The 24,386-nt window shown below is 38.1% G+C and overlaps 1 protein-coding gene across 14 annotated transcripts in view; it reads left to right on the top strand.

Annotated features, from left to right (window-relative positions):
- The window catches only part of ZNF638 (zinc finger protein 638), a 71,601-nt gene that overhangs the window by 10,511 nt on the left and 36,704 nt on the right, over positions 1 to 24,386 (top strand). For 8 of the 14 annotated variants that reach the window (XM_043544968.1, XM_043544966.1, XM_043544971.1 and 5 more), the window contains exons 3-16: positions 7,573 to 7,634; positions 7,927 to 7,965; positions 11,602 to 11,909; positions 14,268 to 14,617; positions 15,990 to 16,136; positions 16,316 to 16,447; positions 16,799 to 16,857; positions 17,008 to 17,069; positions 17,652 to 17,702; positions 18,610 to 18,681; positions 20,605 to 20,817; positions 20,910 to 20,978; positions 21,062 to 21,130; positions 22,284 to 22,336. In XM_043544968.1, coding sequence (XP_043400903.1) covers positions 7,573 to 7,634; positions 7,927 to 7,965; positions 11,602 to 11,909; positions 14,268 to 14,617; positions 15,990 to 16,136; positions 16,316 to 16,447; positions 16,799 to 16,857; positions 17,008 to 17,069; positions 17,652 to 17,702; positions 18,610 to 18,681; positions 20,605 to 20,817; positions 20,910 to 20,978; positions 21,062 to 21,130; positions 22,284 to 22,336 — 1,686 coding nt within the window. Of the gene's footprint in view, positions 1 to 1,416; positions 1,438 to 7,572; positions 7,635 to 7,926; positions 7,966 to 11,601; positions 11,910 to 14,267; positions 14,618 to 15,989; positions 16,137 to 16,315; positions 16,448 to 16,798; positions 16,858 to 17,007; positions 17,070 to 17,651; positions 17,703 to 18,609; positions 18,682 to 20,604; positions 20,818 to 20,909; positions 20,979 to 21,061; positions 21,131 to 22,283; positions 22,337 to 24,386 lie in introns of all 14 variants that reach the window. The other 6 variants (XM_043544967.1, XM_043544965.1, XM_043544964.1 and 3 more) reach the window with 1 other exon arrangement.

Genomic DNA, 24,386 nt, shown 5'->3' with positions numbered 1-24,386 from the left:
TATTAATACTGGCAGACACCTCTATAACTTCACTGGCTAGCCTGTAGCTCTTATGACTGTATAGGCACACAAATGTTCTTTACATCAATATTAAGGCTCTTAGGTCTGTTTGCACTGGTTTTTTAAATACTATATTTGGCAGAGAAATAAAAAAAATATTTCATTAACACCTCATAACTAGGCCACTAGAAACACACACAGCAATTTCTATACAATAGCACAGTTTTAGGATAGATTTTCATATTGTCTCTTCCCCCGCCCCCCAGTCATTCTTTTAAAAAGCAGTCTGTGTGGTTTCAAAGATATCACTCTGAATGTGAGTTGGTGCAACATGATCTTACCAGAGACTGAAGAATAGCTCTGCGAGGTGTTAACTGCTTTCATTTATCTAACTGGGGTCTCAATTCTGAAGCCTAAACACCCTTTCAATGTTTAAAAAAATCTTCAAGGAGTTTGGGAGTATGGGGAAAGGAGAAGATCATTCTAGGAGGAGAAGACCTTGGGGAGTAAATGAAAGGATGTTAGAAGTAATTAAAAAAAAAATCCCTGGGGAATGTCATTTTAATTTCAAATATTTGCAAAATAATTCAGCATGGTTTTCATATATTTAAATTTGCCTAAACAGTGTTACCAGAAAAGTTTGCAAAACCTGGGAAAAGCTTCCACAGAATTTGGTAAAAGTTCCCAAAGATTTCCAGGTGCACAACTACTTCCTTGTTTTAAAGAGGAGTAAATGGGGTTGAGGACAATCAAGAGAAGCTTCTGTACTTGTGGGAATACAAGTGTATTTTAAATACCTTTTTTTAATGGGCTTCAGTGCTTCTGGTTTTAGTATGTATACGTTTTTTATTCTGTTAAATTGTTAAAACTTAACAAAGAAATTGGGTTTTGATTAAAATAGAATGTTAATGCTGAATGTGGTAACAAATTTGGGTTTGTAATTAGTGATTTTCTTTTCTAAAGTAACTTATGTAGCTGATTCCCTTGGATGTGAACTACTCAGTATCTAGTTCACTTGCCCCTTTTAAATTCAAGTAAATATTTATATTGCAAGTATTGACTGGAAATACCGGTCTTTTAAACTGAACATTCTGCAACCTTATTTAATGTACGTGTGTTGCTGCTGAGCGGACAGTTCAGAATTCCTCACAAGAATTCATTAATGTGGCTTAGAAAAAAATGTTGCAAAACAACCAGGATATCCTTGAATAGCCTTTTTTGGAAAAACATAAAGATACAAAAGGGGGGGAGGAATCAGATTTTTAAAGCAAAGAACGAAGATCTTTCTTTCAACAAAAGTTAATTAACACTCTATAGGTATGTATTCCAAAGAGTTCATGAATCCAAATATTACTTTTGGTTTCAGCTTTCTAGTCTGTTTTTTTCAAGTAAAACATCTGTTTTTTTGTATTTCAGTTACAATTGAAAGATTTCAAGGTAAAGATTTCTATGCATCCAACTTATTGTCCTCTTTGAACTCATGATAAATGTTATGCTGAAAAGACAAATATATGATTGAAAGCTTTTTGTACCTGAAGGTAGAACTGGATCTTCAGATGTTTTGCTTTCAGGTCAAATTTTTAAAATCTTTTTGTAAGCTTAAGTGTAGTACAACTTTGCAGAGCAATTGGTTCAGACTCTCCATGGTGCAAACGGTGACTTTATAAAATGGCAAATAGGAAAAGCTTGAGACAGTCTAAAAGAAGAAAGGCAAGCAAACAGTGATGATAACAAATAGATATATAATGAACTATGAAGAGGATGAGAGAAATGGCAAAGTGGGGAAAATCCCCATCCCCTCAGCTTCTTCTGAAGTTGGGAAATATATGTCAAAGAGGATGCAGACTAGTTTCATTATTGCTAGGAAGACAGCTGAATTTCAGGTTCAAATGATTAGTGGTGATTGTTTGCAAAGAATGCTACGTAAAGCAGCTGCTAGTATTATACAGAATTATAAACTTAAACATACATAGGAGTCTGTTTTTTCTCCCCACTGAAACTTAGTTACCTTTGGAGTTTGGTGCAGCAACCAGTATATCACCAGCAGTAGTAACCTTACGTATGATCTTGGACAGGAACTGAGGAATAAAGTAGCTGAGGTAATAGGTTATGTTAAGGTAAAACAATTTGGCCAGGATCTAAGAACATAGTAACGGCCATATTGGGTCAGACCAAAGATCCATCTAGCCCAGTCTCCTGTCTTCCAACAGTGGCCGATGCCAGGTGCCCCAGAGGGAATGAACAGAACAGATAATCATCAAGTGATCCATCTCCTGTCACCCATTCCCAGTTTCTGGCAAACAGAGGTTAGGGACACCATCCCTGCCCATCCTAGCTAATAGCCATTGATGGACCTATCCTCCATGAATTTATCTAGTTTCTTTTTTGAACCCTGTTATAGTCTTGGCCTTCACAGCATTCTGTAGCAAAGAGTTCCACAGGTTGACTGTGCGTTGTGTGAAAAAATGCTTCCTTTGTTTGTTTTAAACCTGCTGCCTATTAGTTTCACTTGGTGACCCCTAGTTCTTGTGTTATGAGAAGGAGTAAATAACACTTATTTACTTTCTCCACGTTAGTCATGATTTTATAGACTTCAGTCAGATCCCTCCTTAGTCTCTTCTTTTCCAAGCTGAAAAGTCCTAGCCTCTTTAATCTCTCCTCATATGGGACCCGTTCCAAACCCCTAATCATTTTAAATTTTGAACTTTTTCTGAACCTTTTCTAATGCCAGTATATCTTTTTTGAGATGAGGGGACCACATCTGTACGCAGTATTCAAGATGTGGGCGTACCATGGATTTATATAAGGGCAATAAAATATTCTGTCTTATTCTCTATCCCTTTTTTAATAATTCCTAACATCCCGTTTGCTTTTTTGACTGCCGCTGCACACTGTGTGGACGTCTTCAGAGAACTATCCACAATGACTCCAAGATCTTTCTCCTGTTTAGCTGTAGCTAAATTAGCCCCCATCATATTGTATGTATAGTTGGATTTATTTTTTCCAATGTGCATTACTTTACATTTATCCACGTGCAATTTCATTTGCCATGTTGTTGCCCAATCACTTTTGTGAGATCTTTTTGAAGTTCTTCACAGTCTGCTTTGGTCTTGACTATCTTGAGCAGTTTAGTATCATCTGCAAACTTTGCCACCTCACTGTTTATCACTTTCTCCAGATCATTTATGAATAAGTTGAATAGGATTGGTCCTAGGACTGACCCTTGGGGAACAGTCCTAGGCTTTTCCCTGTGGATGTCCCTGCAGTTACATACCCCTGCTTAACTTGTGCGATATGATCACAGTTGAAGGTGGTCCTGATGTTCACAGTATTCTGAAGTTTAGTATTCTGTCTCTTTGATACAATACAACATTTTAATCTGAAATTAGTTTTTTAATGCCTCTCTATTGCAATAGCTTTTATGTTTTGTTCTTTCAGTATCAGAAGCTGTACAAAACCCAAAGATTATAATATTTTGCATCTGTATGGCGCTGTTTAAGACCTCATAGCATTTACCAACATTAAATCTCACAACTTCCTTTTAAGGGATATGTATTATCATTCCTGCCACCATTGAAATGCAGCCATTTCTGGAGTGGAATGTAGCAATTTAATAAGGCATAGCAACCTTACCACAGTTTAGAACAGAAAGTAAAGAATAGCCTAGCCATTTCAAATTGTAGAAGGAATTTGAGGAATAATGTAATTACACGTAGTGGAGTTTGGCAAGGACCACTGGGGTTAAAATCACTGTTGCTACAAAAACTGGCCATTGGTTCTCTATAATTATTAAAAGTGTTCAACTTCTTGGTTCTATGAAGATGGCACCAGCAGCATCACAAAGTCCTGTTACCATGCTGGGGTATTGGTTGTTTTCTGACATCAGAGAAGAGTGCCACTGGAACAACTTCAGGTGGTAACCTTCTGTCCATGTGTGGTCTAAGTATTGACTCAGCCAAACCCTGCTTTATCTTATGGATCTGGTCAGTTTCACGGCACATGATGATCCTGATAGGCTCCTTGAGGTTAGGGAAGCAATAAAGATTTGAACTTCTGAGTGGCCCAAATAAGTTGATCGCATGCATATTGTTTTTTATCTCCACGCCTGTACTGCTTTTTGTAGTTCTGACTGGGGTTGCTGTGCTGAATGCTGTTTGGGGTAAAAGTCTTGTAGTCAGGTTGGAGTTCTGAATAATTTTTTTTGCCAGCAAAAAATTAAAGCCAGAAAATTGAGTTTCATCATAGATGATATTGCGAATCGTGTCTGTCTGCTCAATACTCATGTTTTTGTTCTACAGCCTTTTGTTTCAGATGGAAACTATTTTCCTGTTAGAGCAAAAAATGGAATAGCAATTCTTCTGATTATCTGTCAGTATTTTTTTTAAGCGTGTTATTTTTTTTTTCTTTCAAAATAAGCAAGCTTTTTTAAGAGGGAAAAACCACCTCTTGTGCAACAAACAAAATAACCAGGATTGTTCTAACTCATTTAGTGACTATATCCAGAAAATGTAACTTCCTTCATGACTTAACATCACAGTTCTAGGTAAATTGTACAGTAGAAATACATTATAGCTTTAAAAATGTCAGTATCCTCTTTATTTTTAGAATGAGATTGGTTTGTAATTTCAGTGTTGAATGAATTTGTTACATGCTCATTGAATATTATAATTGGGCAGCAATGTTTTCGTTATTTTATTTTAGGTGTTTTAACCTTTGTTTTAAATCTATTTTGGGTTGAAACTTCTTGGGTTTTAAATTAAATCTGAAATCATGTGAATTGTTTGTTTTTTCTTCCTACAAGAGAACTATGTGTATGCTTCTGCATACATTACTTAGTTCACAGGACAAAATATGATTCTATTCATCTTTATTCCTAGCTCTTCTACATAACATTCTGCAGAAAACCTGGCATGGCAGGTGTGATGCTAATGTAGATGAGGCTTGACTCTCTAAAAGAGGAACACTTACGATGCTATAGAGGGATCTTGGTTCATACCTTTTTCAGAAAGAAAATTCTTATATTGCAGGGTGGGAGAGGGATAGTCCTGGGGATTGAGGGAATCAGATTGGAAATTGGAAGGAAATACATTGGGAATGATTATATGAAATACCAGAGGGAATTGGGGAAATTAAAATTCAGAACGAATGATTAGCTTATTTGTATGTATCACTTTGTCTGCCATTCTAGTTAATGCTAGTTGGATTGCTAGCTAAAAGGAGACTTGGAAACAAAAATGGCCTCTTTACACCCCTCCCTGAAAATGAGTGGTGATTTTTCTCATTTGGGACCAGAAGGAAGATGGTGGGTGGGTTAATTCCTTTCCCTTTTGTTTCCTCAGATTTATCAATTTAAACTCCCATTTTTTTAGCTACAAGTGTTCAGCCTACAGACATTTTATTCTAAGAGTAGGAAAAATGGATGCTGAGTTTTGGGAGAAGTAGTTTTATGAAAATTTATTTGTATTTTAGTGCAAGTTGCAATCTTTAAATAAGTGTACTTTGCTATGCATACAGTTTTGCAGTCAAGTATGGCAGTCGTAGTGTCTCAGAGTCTGAAATGTTTTTGTGGCACCTTAGAGGTGCCACAAGGACTCCTCGTTGTTTTTGCTGATGCAGACTAATACGGCTACCACACTGAAACCTGAAATATTTTTGTTCCTGAACGAAAATAATTTCAATAGTAGTCGTCTTTTAAAAAAAAAAAAAAAATTAATTCTTAATATATTTTGTCAAAACAAGTGTTACTATTAAAATGCCTTTGCATTACTATTAAAGTATGAGTAATACTGTGCACTTTGAATCTTCAGAATGTTTTACAAACACTAGTAATGAATCCTCACAACACCTCTGAGACTGGTTTAAAAAAAATAAGCTATAGGAAGTTTTATTTTAACTTTGTTTTACAGACTTTAAATAGAAATAAACTTTCAACACCTGAATTTTCTGTTTTTTAGTTTGTAACTCATGCTGCTGTTTTGGTATGTGGGTAATGCCGAGCAGTGAGGTGCTGTTTTGTACCAATTTTGCTGCGTTACTTAAGTGGAGAGATCTAGTTGAGGACAGGGTTAGTTGAATTTCCCTTTTTGTGGCTTTAAACGAAAAAAGCCATTACAAATATTTCTCTGCGCCATCTTGATAACTTCTGCTGGCATGTGGAGGAAGACAGGACAGTATTCTAAAATTTCACACAAGGTGATCTTTTTTAATATTATGTACAAACTCTGAAATGTTTTTGGAAAAATAATATACTTTTACCAGTAACTGTGTTCTTGCAACAAGGAACACTTACGGCTTCGGTAGCATGGGACTTCAATTTAATTGATTTTAAAAACTGGTTTTCATTCTGTTGCAAAACTGGTTTTACATTAGAATTTTGCTGTTTTTGTAAAAGTTTACATGTTTAGTTGCAATATATAATATCTGTTTTTTAAACCATTATTAAAGTGGAATGGCAATTGGCTTTAGGGAAACTTTCATTGGGATTTGAGAACACTCGGTACTTTACAAGTTTGGGGCCATAAGACCTGTCTGTACTGACAAACTGCCCGTTGGTACCAATAATTTTCAGCAAAAGATAGGTCAATTTGCTAGTGTAGATTAGGCATTAATGTCTTTTGCCCCAGTCTTGCAAACCTTAATTAGTCTCATTTGGCCTACTCATATATGGTCTTAACCTTAAGCACATAAGGGTTTGCAGGTGTGAGGCATTGGTCCTTTAGGCTATAGTGTCACAGCTATTAATTTCCAGCCAAATGTTCCCAAATATAAATAAATATGCTTCCTCTCCACATGAATTAACTGACAGAAAATAAAAGTTTAAAATATTTTGTTTACAATATATTTTTATGCATAAGTAAGACTGAACATTTTAAAATTCTGTTCTTGAGTTTGAGGCATTAATATAATGGCATAAGTCTTAATGACTTAGCTTTTGATATCTAACATCTTAAAATTGCCCATCTGTGTTTGCTGAAATTATACAGTTCTCGGTTTGTCAGATTTTCTCAACGTAAGTAACAACACATTAAACTCTAAATTTTTTTAGATGATAGCTAATAGTCTTATACATAAACTGGCTGTTAAAGGTTTTTTTGAGTTATCATAGAAGATTAGGATTGGAAGAGACCTCAGGAGTTCATCTAGTCCAACCCTCTGTTCAAAGCAGGACCAACCCCAACTAAATCATCCCAGCCAGGACTTTGTCAAGCTGGGCCTTAAAAACCTCTAAGGATGGAATTAAGTAATGATGACTGAAACCACTCACTCGTTTGAAGCAAATAAATTGCTGATTAGTTTAATTTAATGCATTGTTTCTATTTAACTCTTGCTAAAGACGTCATTTGTATGTGTGTTGGTTAACAAATTTAATGTGATATTGGTGGTTTTTTATTTAGTATAAAATGTAGTCATTTAAGATGAGAGAGTTGAACTAAATAAACATCAGATTTTTTGATAGCTAAAATTTTGCCAGTGATGGAAGACACAATAGAAAAATTTCCTTTATATTAATTTTGGACAAATTTTGGCATTTATACATTATTAAACTTCTGTGGATATCTTTTCCTCCAACAGGATTGGATTCAGCATCAGAATAATCCTGCTCACATTGAGAGCTGCCGTCAGTTACGTCAACAGTAAGGGATTTCTGTTATTTGTGTGTACATTTATACGGTAGTCATATGGTATACCATATCACTGTCATATTTCTTTAACTAGCCTTATGTATCTGTCATCCTTATTTGTTTTGGGTGATTAGGATACAGTTTAAGCTAACATTAGATACTTACAGTTGTTGCTGCTCCAGTACTTGAGCTACCAAACCTATTGCAGTGAAAATAAGTTAGGAACATAGTTGGAAATCTAATATTAAAGTAGTTCAGGTTGCAAGTTCAACTTGTTGCATTGACTATTTTATTTTTAAAACAGGTATCCTGATTGGAATCCTGAGGTCCATTCTTCAAAGAGGTAACTGCCTTTGAGAAATCAGGCAATTTTCAATTACTCCAACAATAAAAAATGAATACAATAGTGATTTACTTTTCCTTTATCTAGTTTACCTCTTGTGAGTAATAGCTGTGGTGCCCTTAAGTTTTTATTGTACAATTATACTAAATGAGGGTTTCTTATGCGTTATCATAGGTTCCCTATACAACAGCAGTACTGTACTGTTGGGGCTACTCTTTCAGAGAAAAGTACAAGGCTGAGGGAACAGTCTCTGGAAAAGTATGGAGAACAGTACTGTCTTGCTTAAGATTAGATGCCTTTCTGGCAGATATGCTTTAGTCAAGCACAAGTTATTGGGCTCAGTAGGTAGTATGTCACCATTACCTTTGGCCTGTGTTATACGGAAAGTCAAACTAGATGATCTAATAGTCTCTTCTGACCTTAAGATCTATGCATACATGAATTTTGAAGCAACTTTATTTGAAAACACAGACTGAAATCTCTACTCTTGTTCGCTTAATTCTGTTTATATTTCAGCAAAATCAGAATATTCTGTTCAGAATTGTGTGTATTTTTAGCGTGTCTTGTGTATAAATCAGGAAGAGATGGATAATTTTCTGTTTCCTGAAGTTGGCCTAATCCTTTTAAGCAAGATGTTTGCAATTTGCATGAAGGTGGTCATGAAATGATAGATTTCTGTCTTTGACAGCGTTACTGGTCTAGGGGCTAGGGAAGAAACGGTAGATGTGATATACCTTGATTTTTTGTAAGGTTTTTGGCATAATTCCACATGACATTCTTATAAGCAAATTAGGGAAATGTGCTCTAGATGAAATTACTTTTTGATGGGTACTCATCTTGTTGAAAGACCATAATCACAGAGTAATTATCAATGTTTCACTCTCAAGCTAAGATGATGTATCTAGTGGGGTACCACGGGTCAGTCCTAGGTCTGGTACTATTCAATATTTTCATTAATGACTTGGATAATGGAGTGGAGAGTGCTTATAAAATTTGAGGATAACAGCAAGATGGAAAGGTTCCAAGCCCTTTGGAGGAGAGGATTAGAATTCAAAATGACGTTGACACATTGGAGAATTTATCTGAATTCAGCAAGATGATATTCAGACAGGTGCAAAGTACTTGATTTAGGATGGAAAAATCAAATGCACAACTACAAAATGGGAATAACTGTCTATGCAGTAGTACTTTTGAAAAGGAGCTGGAGGTTATAGTTGATCACAAATTGAATATGAGGCAACAGGGTGATGCATTTGCGAAAAAGGCTAATATTGTTCAGGGGTATATTAACAAAGAGTGTTTATATGTAACACATGGGAGGTAAATGTCCACCTCTGCTTGGCACTAGTGAGGCCTCAGCTGGAGCACTGCGTCCAGTTCTAGGGGCTACACTTTAGGAAAGATGTGGGTAAATTGCAGAGAGGTTAGAGGAAAGCAACAAATGATAAAAGGTTTTTAGAAAACCTGACTTTTGGGGGAAGTTTAAAAAAACTGGGCATGTTTAGACTTGAGAAAAGAAGGCTGAGGGGGAGTCTGAAAACTGTCTTTAAATACGTTGAGCTGTTATAAAGAGGACTGTGATCATTTGCTCTCCATATCCACTGAAGGTAGGACAGTAGTAATAAGCTTAATCTGTGGCAAGTGAGATTTAGGTTAGATATTAGGAAAACCTTTCTAATTGTAAGAGTAGTTAAACTCTAGATTAGGCTTCCAAAGGAGGTTGTAGAATCCGTATGATTGGAGGTTTTTAAAAACAAGTTGGATGAACCCCCTATCAGGGATGTTCTAGGTTTACTAGGTCCAGCATCAGCCGAGAGAGCTGGACTTGAGGACCTCTCGAAGTCCCTTCCAGCCACATATTTCTATGATTCTGTATCTCCTGGGAAGCTTCTCGTTAAAAGGCTGAAAATATGAACACAAAAATTACTTGGAACAGATCTAGTGCACAGGCACCTTTTTAAATGTATTAATGATTTTGTCTGAGAATACGTATGGCTGACTAAGTTTTGAAACATTCATTGAAGAGAGAATTTTGTTAAAACTTCAAGTGGATGTTTTTGGTGCTAATGATTATTTTTGAGTACTGACGTGCTCGGTGCAGTACAGAACGAAGAGAACGTCATGTTCCTAGAGGTAGGAACCTTTTCTAACATTAGATCCAATGCTTGGGGTGAGGGACTTTAAGTAGGCTTAAGGGTGTGCAAGGTTTTATTTTTATTTTTTTTGAGGGGTGGGGCTTTTCTGAATATCTGTATCATGGTAATACAGTGAGAAATTGGGTGTAGCTTGCTATTATACCTGTCAGTCAGACCCAGAGCTGCTGGCTGTTTTTCAGGGTCCTGGAAGTATTACTTGTGCGTGGTTCTCAGTTCAGCAGCAGTTACTGGATCTTCCATCCATAGGGCAGTGTTACGTTTTTACTTAACTACTGTGATTGGTCTATGTGATGTAAAAACTTTGTTTTTTAATGGAGATATGAGTAATAAGACTTTACAGGTTGCCTTTCTCTAATTTCAAATTCCACTAAGATGAGATTTAGTACACAGCCTCACGCTGCAGTGACAACTCCTTTACCTTTCTCTCTCGCTGACCTGTCTTCCCACTATTCCTGTCATCCTCACATTTTGCATTTGCTGCTACTTTATCTGTTTCTGCTAGGCTTGATACAGGAATTACTGGTAAAATTCTATTGCTTGTGTTATGCAGGAAGTCAGACTAGATTATTATGGTCCCTTCTGGTCTTAGAACCTCTATGAATCTTGTATGTATGAATCTGTGTATCTCCTCACTGTATTTTCTACTGAATGCATCCGATGAAGTGAGCTGTAGCTCACGAAAGCTTTTGCTCAAATAAATTGGTTAGTCTCTAAGGTGCCCCTAGTACTCCTTTTCTTTTTGCGAATACAGACTAACACGGCTGCTACTCTGAAACCTATGAATCTTCAGTCACCTTGCAGTTTTTAGCCACTGATCATCTCTCCTGAACATCCTGTTCTTCCTTGGCTTTTGTGGCCTGGTCTGTCAAGGTTCTACTACCTCTGACTGCTTTCATTGTCTTCTCATGTGATCCTTCTTCTCCCCCTAGCCATCAAGGCTCTGTTCTATATTATTTCCTCCCTATATACTTTGGCATCTGCATCAATTCACACAAATGTAGGTAGCATCTATTTGCAGCTGTCTGATATTTACTTAAATCCTGTCATGTTGTCTTTGTTCATTCCCATGTATCTGACTGTTTTGCAGGCATATTGTCCTGCATTGCCTATCACGAAACTCAGTTTCAACACACAATTATTTTTTCTGATGGACCCTCTTCTCCTCCTCTTTCTGTTGTTGACAGTATCACCATCCTCCCTGTCTCTTACGCTCAAAACTTTGGGGTTAGCTTTTTAGGTTCCTCTCTTTCTCTCTTCAGATGTTGCCACCTCTATCCTAGTCACCTCTCCAACTCAATTCCCAGTACTTAAATTCCATTAAGGAACTTGTGTTACTGGAGTTTGAAGCACACCTACTCTTATCTCCAGTTTTAGTTTTTATTTTCACAAGTTGTTTCAAGTTGTTTAAATTGAATTGATCCTTTTCAGATTAGATAAGGAACTACTTTGGGTAATCTGGTCATCTACATTTGTTTCACAGAAATGAAGGCGAGAGAAAAGAAAATCAGACCCCAAAGAGACGTTCCAACTCTGCTAGTCCTGGTCCTAGGCATTCAAGAGGATCAGGCTCTGGCCACATGCTTCGCCGGTCCCGATCCCGATCCCGGAGCCCTGGCCGTTTCAGGCTAGCTAGACCAAGAAGTCGAAGTCCAAGGCAGATGCGTCGTCCTAGCCCTAGACACAGGTCTAGGTCACCACAGCGATCTAGAAATCCTCTGAGGTGTAGTCCACGACCCCAAAGATCTGCTAGCAATGAATGGGCATCAAGGAGGACAACGAGATCTCCAGGTAAGGAGATGGATATTACAGAAATTAAAGGGCAAGCTATCATACTGAAACTTTGGTAGTTTTCAGGAACTTTACCTGTCCTTGAGCCCATCTGCCAGTTTGATTATATAGTGGAAATAGTGGAACTCACCGTTCACTAACTGCTGTCAAGTGCCTGCAATAATGCTGTAGAAAGTGGTCGGTTTTTTGTGTTTTTTAAGCCTTTCATAATTTTAGGTGTTAATAGAAGTGGTAAATTTTCAGACCGTTATGATGTTTTGTAAGCTGATGGTGTCTCCTGAGCCATGAGAACTGAACCATGTTTTAACAATTCCATATGTCAGCTTTCTTTTTCTCCTGGAAAAGTGTTTTTTTGTTTGTTTGTTTGTTTTTTTTTAACCTCAGCAACACCTAAAACAGTGTGGAATGTCATCCCTGTACCATTTTAGCTTTTGGTGACATTATCAACTATTGCAGATTCTATGAAGGGCATCAGATTCCTCACTGCGCAAGATCTTAGGCCTGCCTTCTTCTAGCAGTGTCAGTAATGGGGAGAAGGAACTACACTGCCCGCTGAGAGAATGTTAATTGTACCTGTCATAACCATACAGCTAAGGGTAGCCTAGAATTCTTCCTTACCTGTAAGGGGTTAAGAAGCTCAAATAACCTGGTTGGCCCCTGACGAGAAGGACCAATGGGGAAAGAAGATACTTTCAGATCTTGGCGGGGGAGGAGGTTTTGTTTTGTGTGTTCTCTTGGGAAGCAGAGAAGCATCAGGTCAGAAAACTCCTTCTCCTATAAACCATCCTAAAAGTCTCTCATATTACAAAAATTGTAAGTAAAAGCCAGGCAAGGCATGTTAGATTATCTTTTGTTTTGCTTGTGAACTTTTCCTTTGCTGGAGGGAGGTTTATTTCTGTTTTTTGTAACTTTGAAATTAAGCCTAGAGGAAGTTCTGCTGTGTTTTTGAATTTTTTGTTACCCTGTAAAGTTATTTTCTGTCCTGCTTTTACAGAGGTGATTTTTTACCTTTTTTAAAATAAAATCCTTTTAAGAGTCTGACTGATTTCTCTACTGTCCTAAGACCCAGGGCATTTGGGTCTGTGATCACTGTGTAACAAATTGGTTAGGATATTATTCTTAAGCCTCCCCCGGAAACGGGGTGTAAGGGCTCCGGTGGATATTTTGGGGGAATAGGAACTCCAAGTGGTCCTTTCCCTGATACTTTGTTAAATCACTTGGTGGTGGTGGCATACCCTCCAAGGGCAAAGAATTTGTGTGTTGGGAAAGTTTTAACCTAAGCTGGTAGAAATAAGCTTAGGGGGTCTTTCATGTGGGTCCCCACATCTGTACCCTAGAGTTGAGAGTGGGGAGGGAACCCTGACAGTACCCCTGCTTAGCTCTTAGATCAATGAGGTGAGATTGGAGCAGAGAGCAGTTGAAGAACCCTCCCCCCCGCAACATAATAATTGCAAAGCTGCTCTGGCAACTGCAGTATAGAAGAGAGGAAAGAGGAACAGGAGGATGCATTGGCAAGGGCAATAAATAGAGGAGAGGGCTGGTGGTAGTGCAGGGGGAGGAGGAGAGAAAGCTATATTAAAATCTCTACTAATTCTTTCACACTTGAAAGTCTTTTTTTTTTAAAGGTGGCTTGGGGAATGATGAGCAGGATGGGATTAAAAAAAAAAATTCTAGGATGCTAGCTGGAAGATTTTAGAAATATAAAGTACCCATGGACACTTTTTATTCTTTTCCTCTTCTCTGCCTGTCACTTCGTTTCACCCAGTTTGAAAGTATGTACAGCTCTTAAAAGTTCATATTCTTTTGGGCAACTATGTGTGCAACTTAGTTCTGAAAATGGAGTTATGCTTGCTAAGGGAATATACTGTGTGGTTGGGGTGATTGAGGTCCAAAACTTAAACCTTGTTTACACAAGTTTTTACAAAAAAATATTTTTATTTTAATTGTTTTAATTGGAACTTTAAAAAAAAAAAAGGTTTGTATACTGAAAAATTCTCCTGCAGTGTTTGCAATCCAAACGTTGCAGCTTTGTGCTACTGCACATATTTAGGAACGGAAACTCACTGTTGTCTACTTACTTTGTCCAGGCTATGAATGTATTGCTGAAATAAAACAGGCAATGTTAATGGTAAAAAATTTTTTTGGTTTTGCTACAGTTTTAATTATAAACAACGATAAAAGGAAAACAAGCTAGATTAAAAACATTAGGTTCCTTTCTATCTTTTTTTCATAATTTTCCTTTGCACTTTTGCAAATTATCAGATTTGTTTAGATAAAGCAGTTTCTTACCGCTCCGATTCTGCTTGGGAAACTGATAAACAATGTATTATATAGAAAAATTGTTTTTCTTTTCCTCAGACAAAAAGGCAGCTTTGGAGGCTGTAGTAAAAAGTTTGGGAGCCAGTTTCGTTGCAGAGTTCAATAAACAAAAATCACTTCAAGCAACTGGACAAGGGTCCTCAGGGATAGGAAAAGCATCACCTGCACAAGGGATTTCTGGGGTAGGGAAGATGCATGGACCTATGAAAAAGCCACTAAGTGCTACAGGTCATCACAAGACTTTGAAGAAAGATTTGTCATCTGTGCCTGGCTCAGCTGCTTCTAAAATGAAATCTGAAACTGCTGGTGTTCAAGAAAAGAAAGAGATGAATTTTGATGGGAAAGCTGCAAAGGAAACCAATGCTCCTCGTCCTGCTCCTTATAACAGAGTCAGTGTTTTTGTATTTTCAGTTGTGGTTTTGAGAATTTGGTTAATACTTTTCATCTTGAGGGAGATCATTTGGAAAAAGGTGTAACTATTCCCTTTAAACAGCTGGCTTGCTGGCTTTGCATAGTAGAAATTGTCGTCTAAATGTAGCAGTGACTACTTACCAAGTCTGATAAGCAGTACTGCAACACGATATGTTGAAAGCTGAACATTATTCAGGAGATGCATATAGGTCATTCTGGCCTCTGACTTTGACAGCTTTCTTAGCATGAATTCACTTTTCTGGTTTTAGAAATAAGAACAATGCAGCGTTGACCAATTAATATGCATTTCTGTGGTGCTTGTTTCAGTACTATCTATTCCGTAGTTCTTATTCATTCATTTATGTATTTATTAACAATAATGTGTATTACAGTAGTGTCTGGAGGCCCCAACTGAGGGACCCCATTGTGCTAAGCACTTGTATATACACATTCTAAGAGCGAGACCTTGTCCAGAGCAACTTACAATCTAAATAGACAAGACAAAGTAGTACTATCTCAGTTTTACAGATAAGGAGCTGAGGCACTGAGTGATTAGATTATTTGCCCTTACACACATGGGAATCCTGTGGTAAAGATAGGAATTGAGCCCAGAACTCCTGGGTCCCAGTTGAATAATTTAACCACATGACTGTTCTCATAAATTTGTTAATAGGCACCTTAAACCATACATAAACGAGTGGGTGGTGTCTGCAGAATTTATTATTATTTAGCACTGTTTAGTTGTGATGGATGCAACCAGTCATGCTGCTAGAAGCATGTCATTTCCCATCATCAAAGTGTACAACAAAAAGAACATTGTACCTTTGTAAATACGATAAATGTAAATTAAATAGATGATATCCAAATGAAACTAAATGACGTTGGTAGTATTTGTGAACCTGTGAAGCACCTTGTGCATCATAAGACCAAACAACTTAAAAGGATTTTAAAACTATAATGCTTTTTAAAAACTAATAGCCCTAATATTCAAAATAGATCATAATATTACAGTTACATTATACTGTGGTCCCACATCATGTTTTACAAATAAACTTAAAAAATTTTAGACATAGAATCATAGAATATCAGGGTTGGAAGGGACCTCAGGAGGTCATCTAGTCCAACCCCCTGCTCAAAGCAGGACCAATCCCCAATTTTTGCCCCAGACCCCTAAATGGCCCCCTCAAGGATTTGAAAGAAGGGAAGGCAGGTTTACAGTCAATCCTAGTATTAAACAAAAGTGCCAAAAGTTAACTTACCAGTCTGTCTGTTTTTAAATTGCAACAATTTTCATTCAAAGCTTTTTTCTTCTAATGTGTGCGGCTTAGAAAATTGTTTTGTTATTTACAGCTGTTGAGAGAGAAGCTTTTGAGTTGTGGCACAGTTCTCCATATATCGGATTTGCCAGATGATGGCTTTTCAGATCAAGATATTAAAAAAATTGTTCAGCCATTTGGTAAAGTTAGTGATCTCTTGGTGCTTCGCTCTAGAAATGAGGTAAGCTATATTCTAAGGTGCCCATCAATATGTGGCATCCATATGCCATGCTTATAGTGCCTTAAATGTACATGGCTATGAACATGGTACGAACAGAGATCCTAAAACAAAATATTATTTGATTCTTAGGTTTCAATTGTATGGCAAATAATTCAGAACAAACTTGCAATTTATTTTAGGCCTTCCTAGAAATGAACTACAAAGAGGCAGTGATAGCAGCTGTGAAGTATGGTGAGACAGTGCCAGTGCTGGTAAATGGGAAGCGTGTGAAAATCAGCGTAGCAGAAAAACCAAAAGCACCTCCTGGCCAGGTAAGCAGGATATTGGAGAAAAGGGTAATGTTTTGTTGTTGGGTACTTAAGTTAGCTTTAGAAAATGAATGATTAAAGCTACAGGTTTCTTTGGGGAATTAAGATTGGTATGGATCTCCATCTATGGAGGAACAGTAGTCTAAAACAAATATGAATGTATCTGATTCCAGCTCTTATATTTCTTTGATTTTTTTTTTCTATTTTCGTTTTTTGCTTGCTTATGGACAGAAGATGGATATTTGTGGATAAATGATAATTTTTTCCGAGCCATAAAATATGTAGTCTATAGTAACAGGTAAGAAGTAGAGAACACAGTAAAGTTTTACTTCATATTCTTTCTGTAAATTACAGGTCAAAGTAAGTCTGAAGAAGGCTCCACAGAACGTAAAGAAAGCTGCATTGAGTACAAAGTAAGTGAACATGCATGCATAGTAAGTAACACTTTTGCTAGTAATTCTTGAAAATTCATTTTCTTTCTGTTGTTTTTACATTTGTGAAATTGTTTTTTAAAAACTTACGAAATCCACCTGTCATGTCTGATCCTGTTTTTCTCATATTAGAAAAGATGGAAACAGTACTACTACTAAGAAGACTAAATCTGCTACTCCAGCTGCTTCTGCAGGTGAGTTCTAGTCGCTCTTTGATAATATCTCCCTTTCCTCCTCCTTGGCTAGTATGGGTTTACTTTTGCCTACCCTGGTTGTGGTTGAAAGCAGGCCCAAGAAGGGGGCTAGAAAACAATTGGTTTATCCTTGAAATTTCCTCTCTCAATACAACCACACACCCCTTAAGAAAATAAATCCCTAACTCCTATGCTCCAATAGCTTGATCACAAATTGTATGCTTTTATCTGTAAAATGTGAATATTGTATTGATGGTCATATAAAATCAATGGGTTTTTTTCTGTTAACTTTAATAGGCTGTGGATCAGCCCCATAAGCAATAGCTGCCTCCAAGATCCATACCAGTGCTGCTCAGTTATTCAGCTGTCAGGAGGCACTGCAGCAAGTGCCTTATGCTCCCTTCTAGATCCCAGTGCATGCCAGCTTTATCTGTCAGTGTTCTAACACCCTATTGAAAGATTGAAGACCATTGCTAAAATAGGGCTTTATAATTTTTTGCCACCAGGCTTTGTCATGCTTTTAAAGCAAAACAGTCTTCTGATTTAGGATTTGTTAATGACATATTTTTCTTGTTTCTTCAGGAAAATTAACAAAAGCCGGACATACCGCAACAAAAGCAGTTAAACTTGCTGGTAGGTTTTAAATATGTTTTAATGTACATTTGAAAGTAACTAAACAGCCATGCTGCCATGTACTGTTATTCCATTAGCTTTCACAAGCCACTGTAAACATGATTAGGACAAGTCAGTATTTGGATGGGAAACCAGTCAGGTGTTTAAATATACGTGCTGCTGTTGATTAAGTTGATGGCACTCTCCTTGTGTTGTCATTGAATCCAGTGCCTTAGTGGCTGGTTTTTTTTGTTTTTTTTTTTCAGATAAGGTAAAATTGAGATTCAGATTACTTGTGATCATTAAAAAATACACTTTTTGTAAGAACAGAACCTCAATGTCCTAGCCTAATTTGAATTTTAGTAATTGTATTTTACTCGTCTAACTCCCTCTGCGGTTACTGTTGGTATTCTTGCCCACTTGTCTCTCTTGTTGTGTTGCTGTGCACAGTTAAATAGCTGCCTCTTTTTACTCCAGAGCTGGCTCCATTTCAGTCATGGATGAAGTGATTCCTATGAATTGTATACCATTTTGTAATGTGTTTGGGATTCCTTTAGGATTGAAATTAGTGTAATAATATCCACTTATATTCAAGGGTGCTGGAACAGTTTTTATAGTGGGAGTGCTGAAAGCAGAAACTATGTACACTGAACCCTCGCTAGAACACACGTCTGTCTGTATTGCGCAAATTCGCATATGACGTGGTCACGGCCATGAATCCCAAATTTAATTACTTTAATTGGAATTCAATTTAACGCGGTCCCCGCTATAACGCAGTCCCCACGTTAACGCAGTACTGCACATGGATTCCAAATCCCGCGTTCTAGCGAGGGTCCGGTGTATTTGGTGGTTGTTACTACTTCAAGCCAGGCCCAGTTCCAAGACCCCTGCTTATACTGAGTTCTTACGTTACAATTATTTTACTTAGGTAAACATGAAGTAACAAAGAAACTGGCGGTGCAAACAGATAGTAAAACTAAGAAAACTTCAACCACTTCAGGTAAGGCAAATGAGAATTTTCACTTTCAGTGAAAACATGCAGAAATTCTTTTCCTTATAAAACAGAAGTGCTTTAGGTTCTGAGGCAAAGAGTCCCAGCTTTTTCCCCTCTGGAGTCCCCCTTGTAATAGATGTCAAGTATCAGGGGTAGCCATGTTAGTCTGTATCCACAAAAACAACGAGGAGTCCGGTGGCACCTTAAGGACTAACAGATTTATTTGGGCATAAGCTTTCGTGGGTAAAAAACCACTTCTTCAGATGCAACCTGAAACCACTTCAGATGCCTCTGAAGAAGTGGTTTTTTTACCCATGAAAGTTTATGCTCTGATAAATGTGTTGTTAGTCCTTAAGGTGCCACCGGACTCCTTGTTGTCATTGTAATAGATTGTTTGATAGGCAAGCTGCCTGACTCCCTTATGTTCCCTTGCATTGGGCTCCAGCCTGTTGTTGGCAGCAGTTGTTTTATGATGGCACCAGTACTTAGGTGCTGTTTGCAGAAGGCATATAATCGTTGCCTACGGGAGCAGAGAGGGAACGTGGGTTTCAAGAAGTGGGCCATTATACCTACACCAGCATATTTGTAATGGGAAGCTAGAGTGAAACCAGGGTCATTGAGCGATTCCCATCGCTCTTTTCTACCCCATTTCCCCAGATTAGTCTAGGGCGTTCTGCTGCTGCCCTGCCCTCCCCCAGTTTGGGAAATGCTGTTCTAAGAGGTCTTGTCTTCTCGTCACCAACTGTGCTTATTCAAGAAGACTAGACACCTAAAATTCTAGGTTCTGATGCTGAACTGAGGCAAGAGTAGCATCCCTCACTGCCAGGAATTGGCATATTTCTGAATAAAATGCCTATAATTAATGGAAGAGCATGCTTATCGAGTTGCCTTTATCCTCAGAAAATGGTGGTTAGTAATTACTGAAAATCTTCTGTGTGCTTGGTATTGTAAAAACATAGAGAGACCAGTTCTTTGAGTGGTGCCCTATGGCCGTGCCAGTTCAGGTGCGCATACACTTCTCAAGCCTTTGAGCAGAGCTTTTTCCACTGCCTGAGCCCATTTGGCCCACGCACGTGCCCTATGCCTCCTCATGATGCACATCAAGGCTATGTAGGGATGCGCAGATGAACTGGCCACAGTTCCTTCTCCATAGCCTTGGCCTGAGATAGAGTTCTAGTTTGTCTGCCTTGAGCATGCCTCAGCTGTTTTGTATTAATTTAAAGATTAGTTATTGCAGTTAGTCGTTAGTAGTGGTTCTAGGTTAGTTAGCAAGTGGATAATTTTTTTTCTCCTTGCGGAGCCTTGTCTTCCTGGCAGGGAATGTCTGGCTCGCCAGGCTTCAAATGCGGTCTTTCCTGTCAAGAGGCTGCGCCTGTGAGTGATGGCCACACTAAATGTGTCCATTGCGTGGCATAGTCGCATGTCTCCCAGAAGTGCAATTTCTGCCTAGCTGTCAAGTCTAGGGCATGGAAGAACAGGGAAATTAAGCTCAGACTGTTAAAGATGGAGTACTCACTTTGACCAGTGTCTGAGTCAGGTCAGGAGACCACCTCCCCGCCCCCACCCCTCCTGGTACATCTTACCTGTTACTTATAGTAGACGGCAGCTTTTAGGGCTCGGAAACAATTATTACATCTATCTTACAAATATCCATCTTGTGTCCATAAGTAAGCAAAAAGAAAAAAAATCGAGTTTAATTAAATAGTTCTGTGTCCTGTTCCAGAAAGAATGAGAAAATAGTGTGGGTGGTTTTTGTTTTGTGGGAGGAGGGGTCGGATAATCACGAATATGTTTAAGTTGATCTGGAGATGATCCCTAAGGCCTAAGACATCCGTCTAACAGGAATTGTGTTATATATTTCTGTTTGCAAACTAGGTAATTTAAATATGCTGAAATAATGAATGCTTTGCTCTTCCTTTCCCAACACAGCAAAACCTAATGAAAAGAAGCGTATTGATCCTAAGAAGTCTGCAGAATCCAAAAAGAAGGATGCAAAACCTAAGAAAGTCACAGAACCGAAGCGGACTGTAGAGGCTAAGACCACAGAATCTAAACAGGCTGTAGAGGCTAGGAAGACCACAGAACCTAAGAAAGCTGGAGACGATGAGGCCAAAGAAATTAGTAAACCTGTAGCTGTGCAAGGTAAGTCTGTAGTGATACACTATCTAAAATGTTGTATTAAGTTATATAAAATTACTGTTGATCTGATGGCTCCTTTAAAATTGTTCTTGTAGAGTCAATTACACTGACTTCTACTCTGGAGGTGGAATCAAATCAGTCTATGGAATCTGTAGCCAACAAAGGTAAATTGCAGTTTAAACAGTTTTTCACTACTGTCATAAACCTGTCAATATTTGCAAACTAAAATGAGAATATTTTCACATAGAAAATCTTGAGGCCAAGAACACTGTGGAAGTGAAGACAGCTGAGAGTACCAAGAAGGAAAATGCTTCAAGTAGGTTCATGGAGAAAAATATGCAAGCACTTTTTTTGCAGGCGGGGGCTAGGGAGAGACTGTAATGAGAAAATGTACATCTTCAGGGTGTATACTACTTACCTCTTATGTAGCACTTTTCATTTGTAGCACGGAATGGAGCATGTTATTTATTTACAAGTGATTAGAGCAAAGGTGTGAGCATTCCTATGTTTATTCCCAACTCTCCCACCAACTCATTTAATCTTGGTGCCTCAATTTACCTATGAAAAATTAGCTAAAATAGGCCCTGGTTATATTATTTCTTATAACTGGGGTTCTAACCAGTTACTGTCGTGCTTGGTTCTAAATAGGGTTTATTCACACAAAACATGGTTAATACTCTGTTACTATGTACCTAATAGCGTTTTGCCCTTGCCAGCTGCTGATGGTGGCTCAGGGTTGCTGAAGTAGTTACAGGAAGACTTATTTTTGTAATATAGATGAGTCCCCTTTTACTATGCTTGCATCACAGATTTGGTTGGTCCCTTACAACTTTGTGGTCGGGACCACTTCCCTGTATGTTATGCTGTTGCTCTGTCTGCATTTTTCTGGGCACTGTGTCGTCTTCTGAAACATCATGAGAGAGCTGCACATACTTTTCGCAGAATGCACTGATATAAACACAGGCAGCTTCATAGGGGAGGAGATAGAAACATGAGTGATATCTTGTGTGGGCACAACTCAGAGGTGTTTGTAACCAGGTCAGCTGATTGTCAACAACCTGATTACAAAAATATGCTTGTTATATGGACAGGGCCATAGTGACTACAGCATACTGTGAGCTCCTCAGGTAATGGCATTTTTTCATGTGCAAAGTCCTATGGCTATTAAAAACTATTTTCTGAATAAATTTGGTTTGTAATTCCCGTTGCTACATGTATGCACCGCCAGTGTAGTGTTCTCCATGTCCAGTAAATGAAGACGTGTCCCAGTATTTTCTATCACTTTGAAAATTGCCTTCAGAAGAATTGAAACTATAAATCTTAAAATGGCACAGTTAAGCAAGTGATCATTTGCATGAGACTATTTTGACAGATTATATGGGCATTCCCTGGATATATAAATACTTGTATGGTGTTTAAAGATATACTAACCTAAACATCCCCCCGCCTACTCCCTTTTCCCCCCCCAGAAGCTACTGGAGAGACTACAAAGAGTGAAGAACCAACTGAGCCAGCTAGCAAGGTCAGGTTTCACATTCAAACCAAAATTATTTGAATCTGTAAATATTTTTCAAGTACGAATTCAGTGTTGGTGAAAGATACTTGTGTAGACATTACCAGAATCTCAGGTCTTCCGTTTATATGCATAATATATATAGGGCCAGCAAAGAAACTTCTGCAGATTTCACATCTTCTTTCCCCAGAATTGTATGGTCCTGTGAGAGAAGCAGATGTGTAAATGAGAGTAATTTTTACAATCTGTGTTATGTTCTTGGTCTTTCTCAATATGTATATAGGTTACAGAGCAATGAGTCTCCAATTCTTCATTCTGCAGTCCACTTTGAAAGGGAGAGACTTTCTTATGAGCCACTTTTCCTGCAACTCTTTCCCTGCTCCACCTTGGTTCTCAAAAGTTTAATTCTGTAGGCCAACAGGAAAGCTTCCATGTATCTGCTGGTGGTCTACAGACCAGAGCCTGAGAACTTCTATAGAGCATGTTCTCATTTTTGTGCCCTCTTGCATGCCCTTCTCCTTATCAGGAACTCCCTCGCCAGCCCCTATCCTTATTGCTCTAGACAGCCACCCTCTTTAGTCCAGTCCCCTCTCTAAAACTCACTGCTTACATGATGCCCACAAATGTTAACTCATGTCAGTAATCGCAAAAAGAAAAGGAGTACTTGTGGCACCTTAGAGACTAACCAGTTATGCTCAGATAAATTGGTTAGTCTCTAAGGTGCCACAAGTACTCCTTTTCATTTTGCGAATACAGACTAACACGGCTGTTACTCTGAAACCTGTCATGTCAGTAATATGATGCCGTCACCTCATTATAAAGACGCTCTGACTTACCACATTGTTTGACTTAATATTCTTTGACCAGCCATGCTAGAGTGTAAATTCCTTAGGGTGGGTCAGTGCCCTGAGCGCACACTGGCAGTCTTAACAAATTATGGCAGTGCCACTCTCATATCCATAGTTAAGGATGAGTTGAGTTTTACTCTTAAAGCAGGAATTTAACCACTTTGTTTTTTATGATGAATAGAGTATATTCTCTTGAAAATTGTAGTACTTGATGATGAATTCTGTAGCACAATGAATTTTCTGAGAAATTACAAGTAAATCGGTTAATTAAATTCAGTTTAAATTCATTAAATGGGTCTTTTGAGAAATTCAGCATCCTGTGTCTGGCCATTTTTCTGTAACAAATTATCTTAATAGTGGAAGAACATAGACCCTTCAAATTTCCCTACAGTTAACCCCTCACATAAAATCTTGTGCATTGTCTAGATATCAAGATTTTGTTTTAGGATTAATGGTTCTTTTTTGCTCTTCATAACGGAGAGCCTCTCCTTCTGCAGGGGCTGAAGATGGTGTCATGCTACCTACCATCTTCCCTGGGGCAGCTTGGCTTCAGTCTCATTTGGAACTAGGAGGCAGTGGCCAATATGAAGGTCATTCTGCTAATAACAATCCTGTAGCTCACATTAATTGAGAACTGTAGGAATTGACAGCCATTTTGAAAGAGGGTAGTTTGTGGAAATCTCTGTAGAAGAATATTATTCATTGACTCATTCTGAAGGAGAAGTTTTGTGAAGAATAATAGTAAAAAATGACTGATAATCCTAAACATTACTTTTTAAAAACTACTCGTATCTGCTCTATAAAAAGGAAGAAAAAATAAGAGGAGGGAGGCTATTTGTGGATGGTGTGCAAGGACATTTATGGGAAGGGAGAGAAGAGAAAACTGGGATGTGTGTATGCATGTGTGGAGGTCAGGAGCTGGGGGGAACTGGCTAATACACTGGCTGCTTTGTGCTGTTCCAGAGTGACACAAAGCAGCCAGTGTGTCCTGGTGCATCTGGCCCTAAAAATTTTAAAATAATAATAATAATAAAGGTTTGGGGTCAGTGCTACATATCTTCATAATCTTTAGAAGTATCATCTACTAACATTTAAGAAAAAACACAAAGATGAAGTTCATAAATCATTACAGGAATGCTGAAATGATTCCAGAAACAAGCATTACAAACCCAGGAAATTCAGGAAAAATCTAGTATGTATTCAGAAATTGA

Source organism: Chelonia mydas, chromosome 4, assembly GCF_015237465.2.
Source record: "Chelonia mydas isolate rCheMyd1 chromosome 4, rCheMyd1.pri.v2, whole genome shotgun sequence".
Lineage (NCBI taxonomy): Eukaryota > Metazoa > Chordata > Testudines > Cheloniidae > Chelonia > Chelonia mydas.
This window is presented reverse-complemented; position numbering and strand designations above follow the sequence as displayed.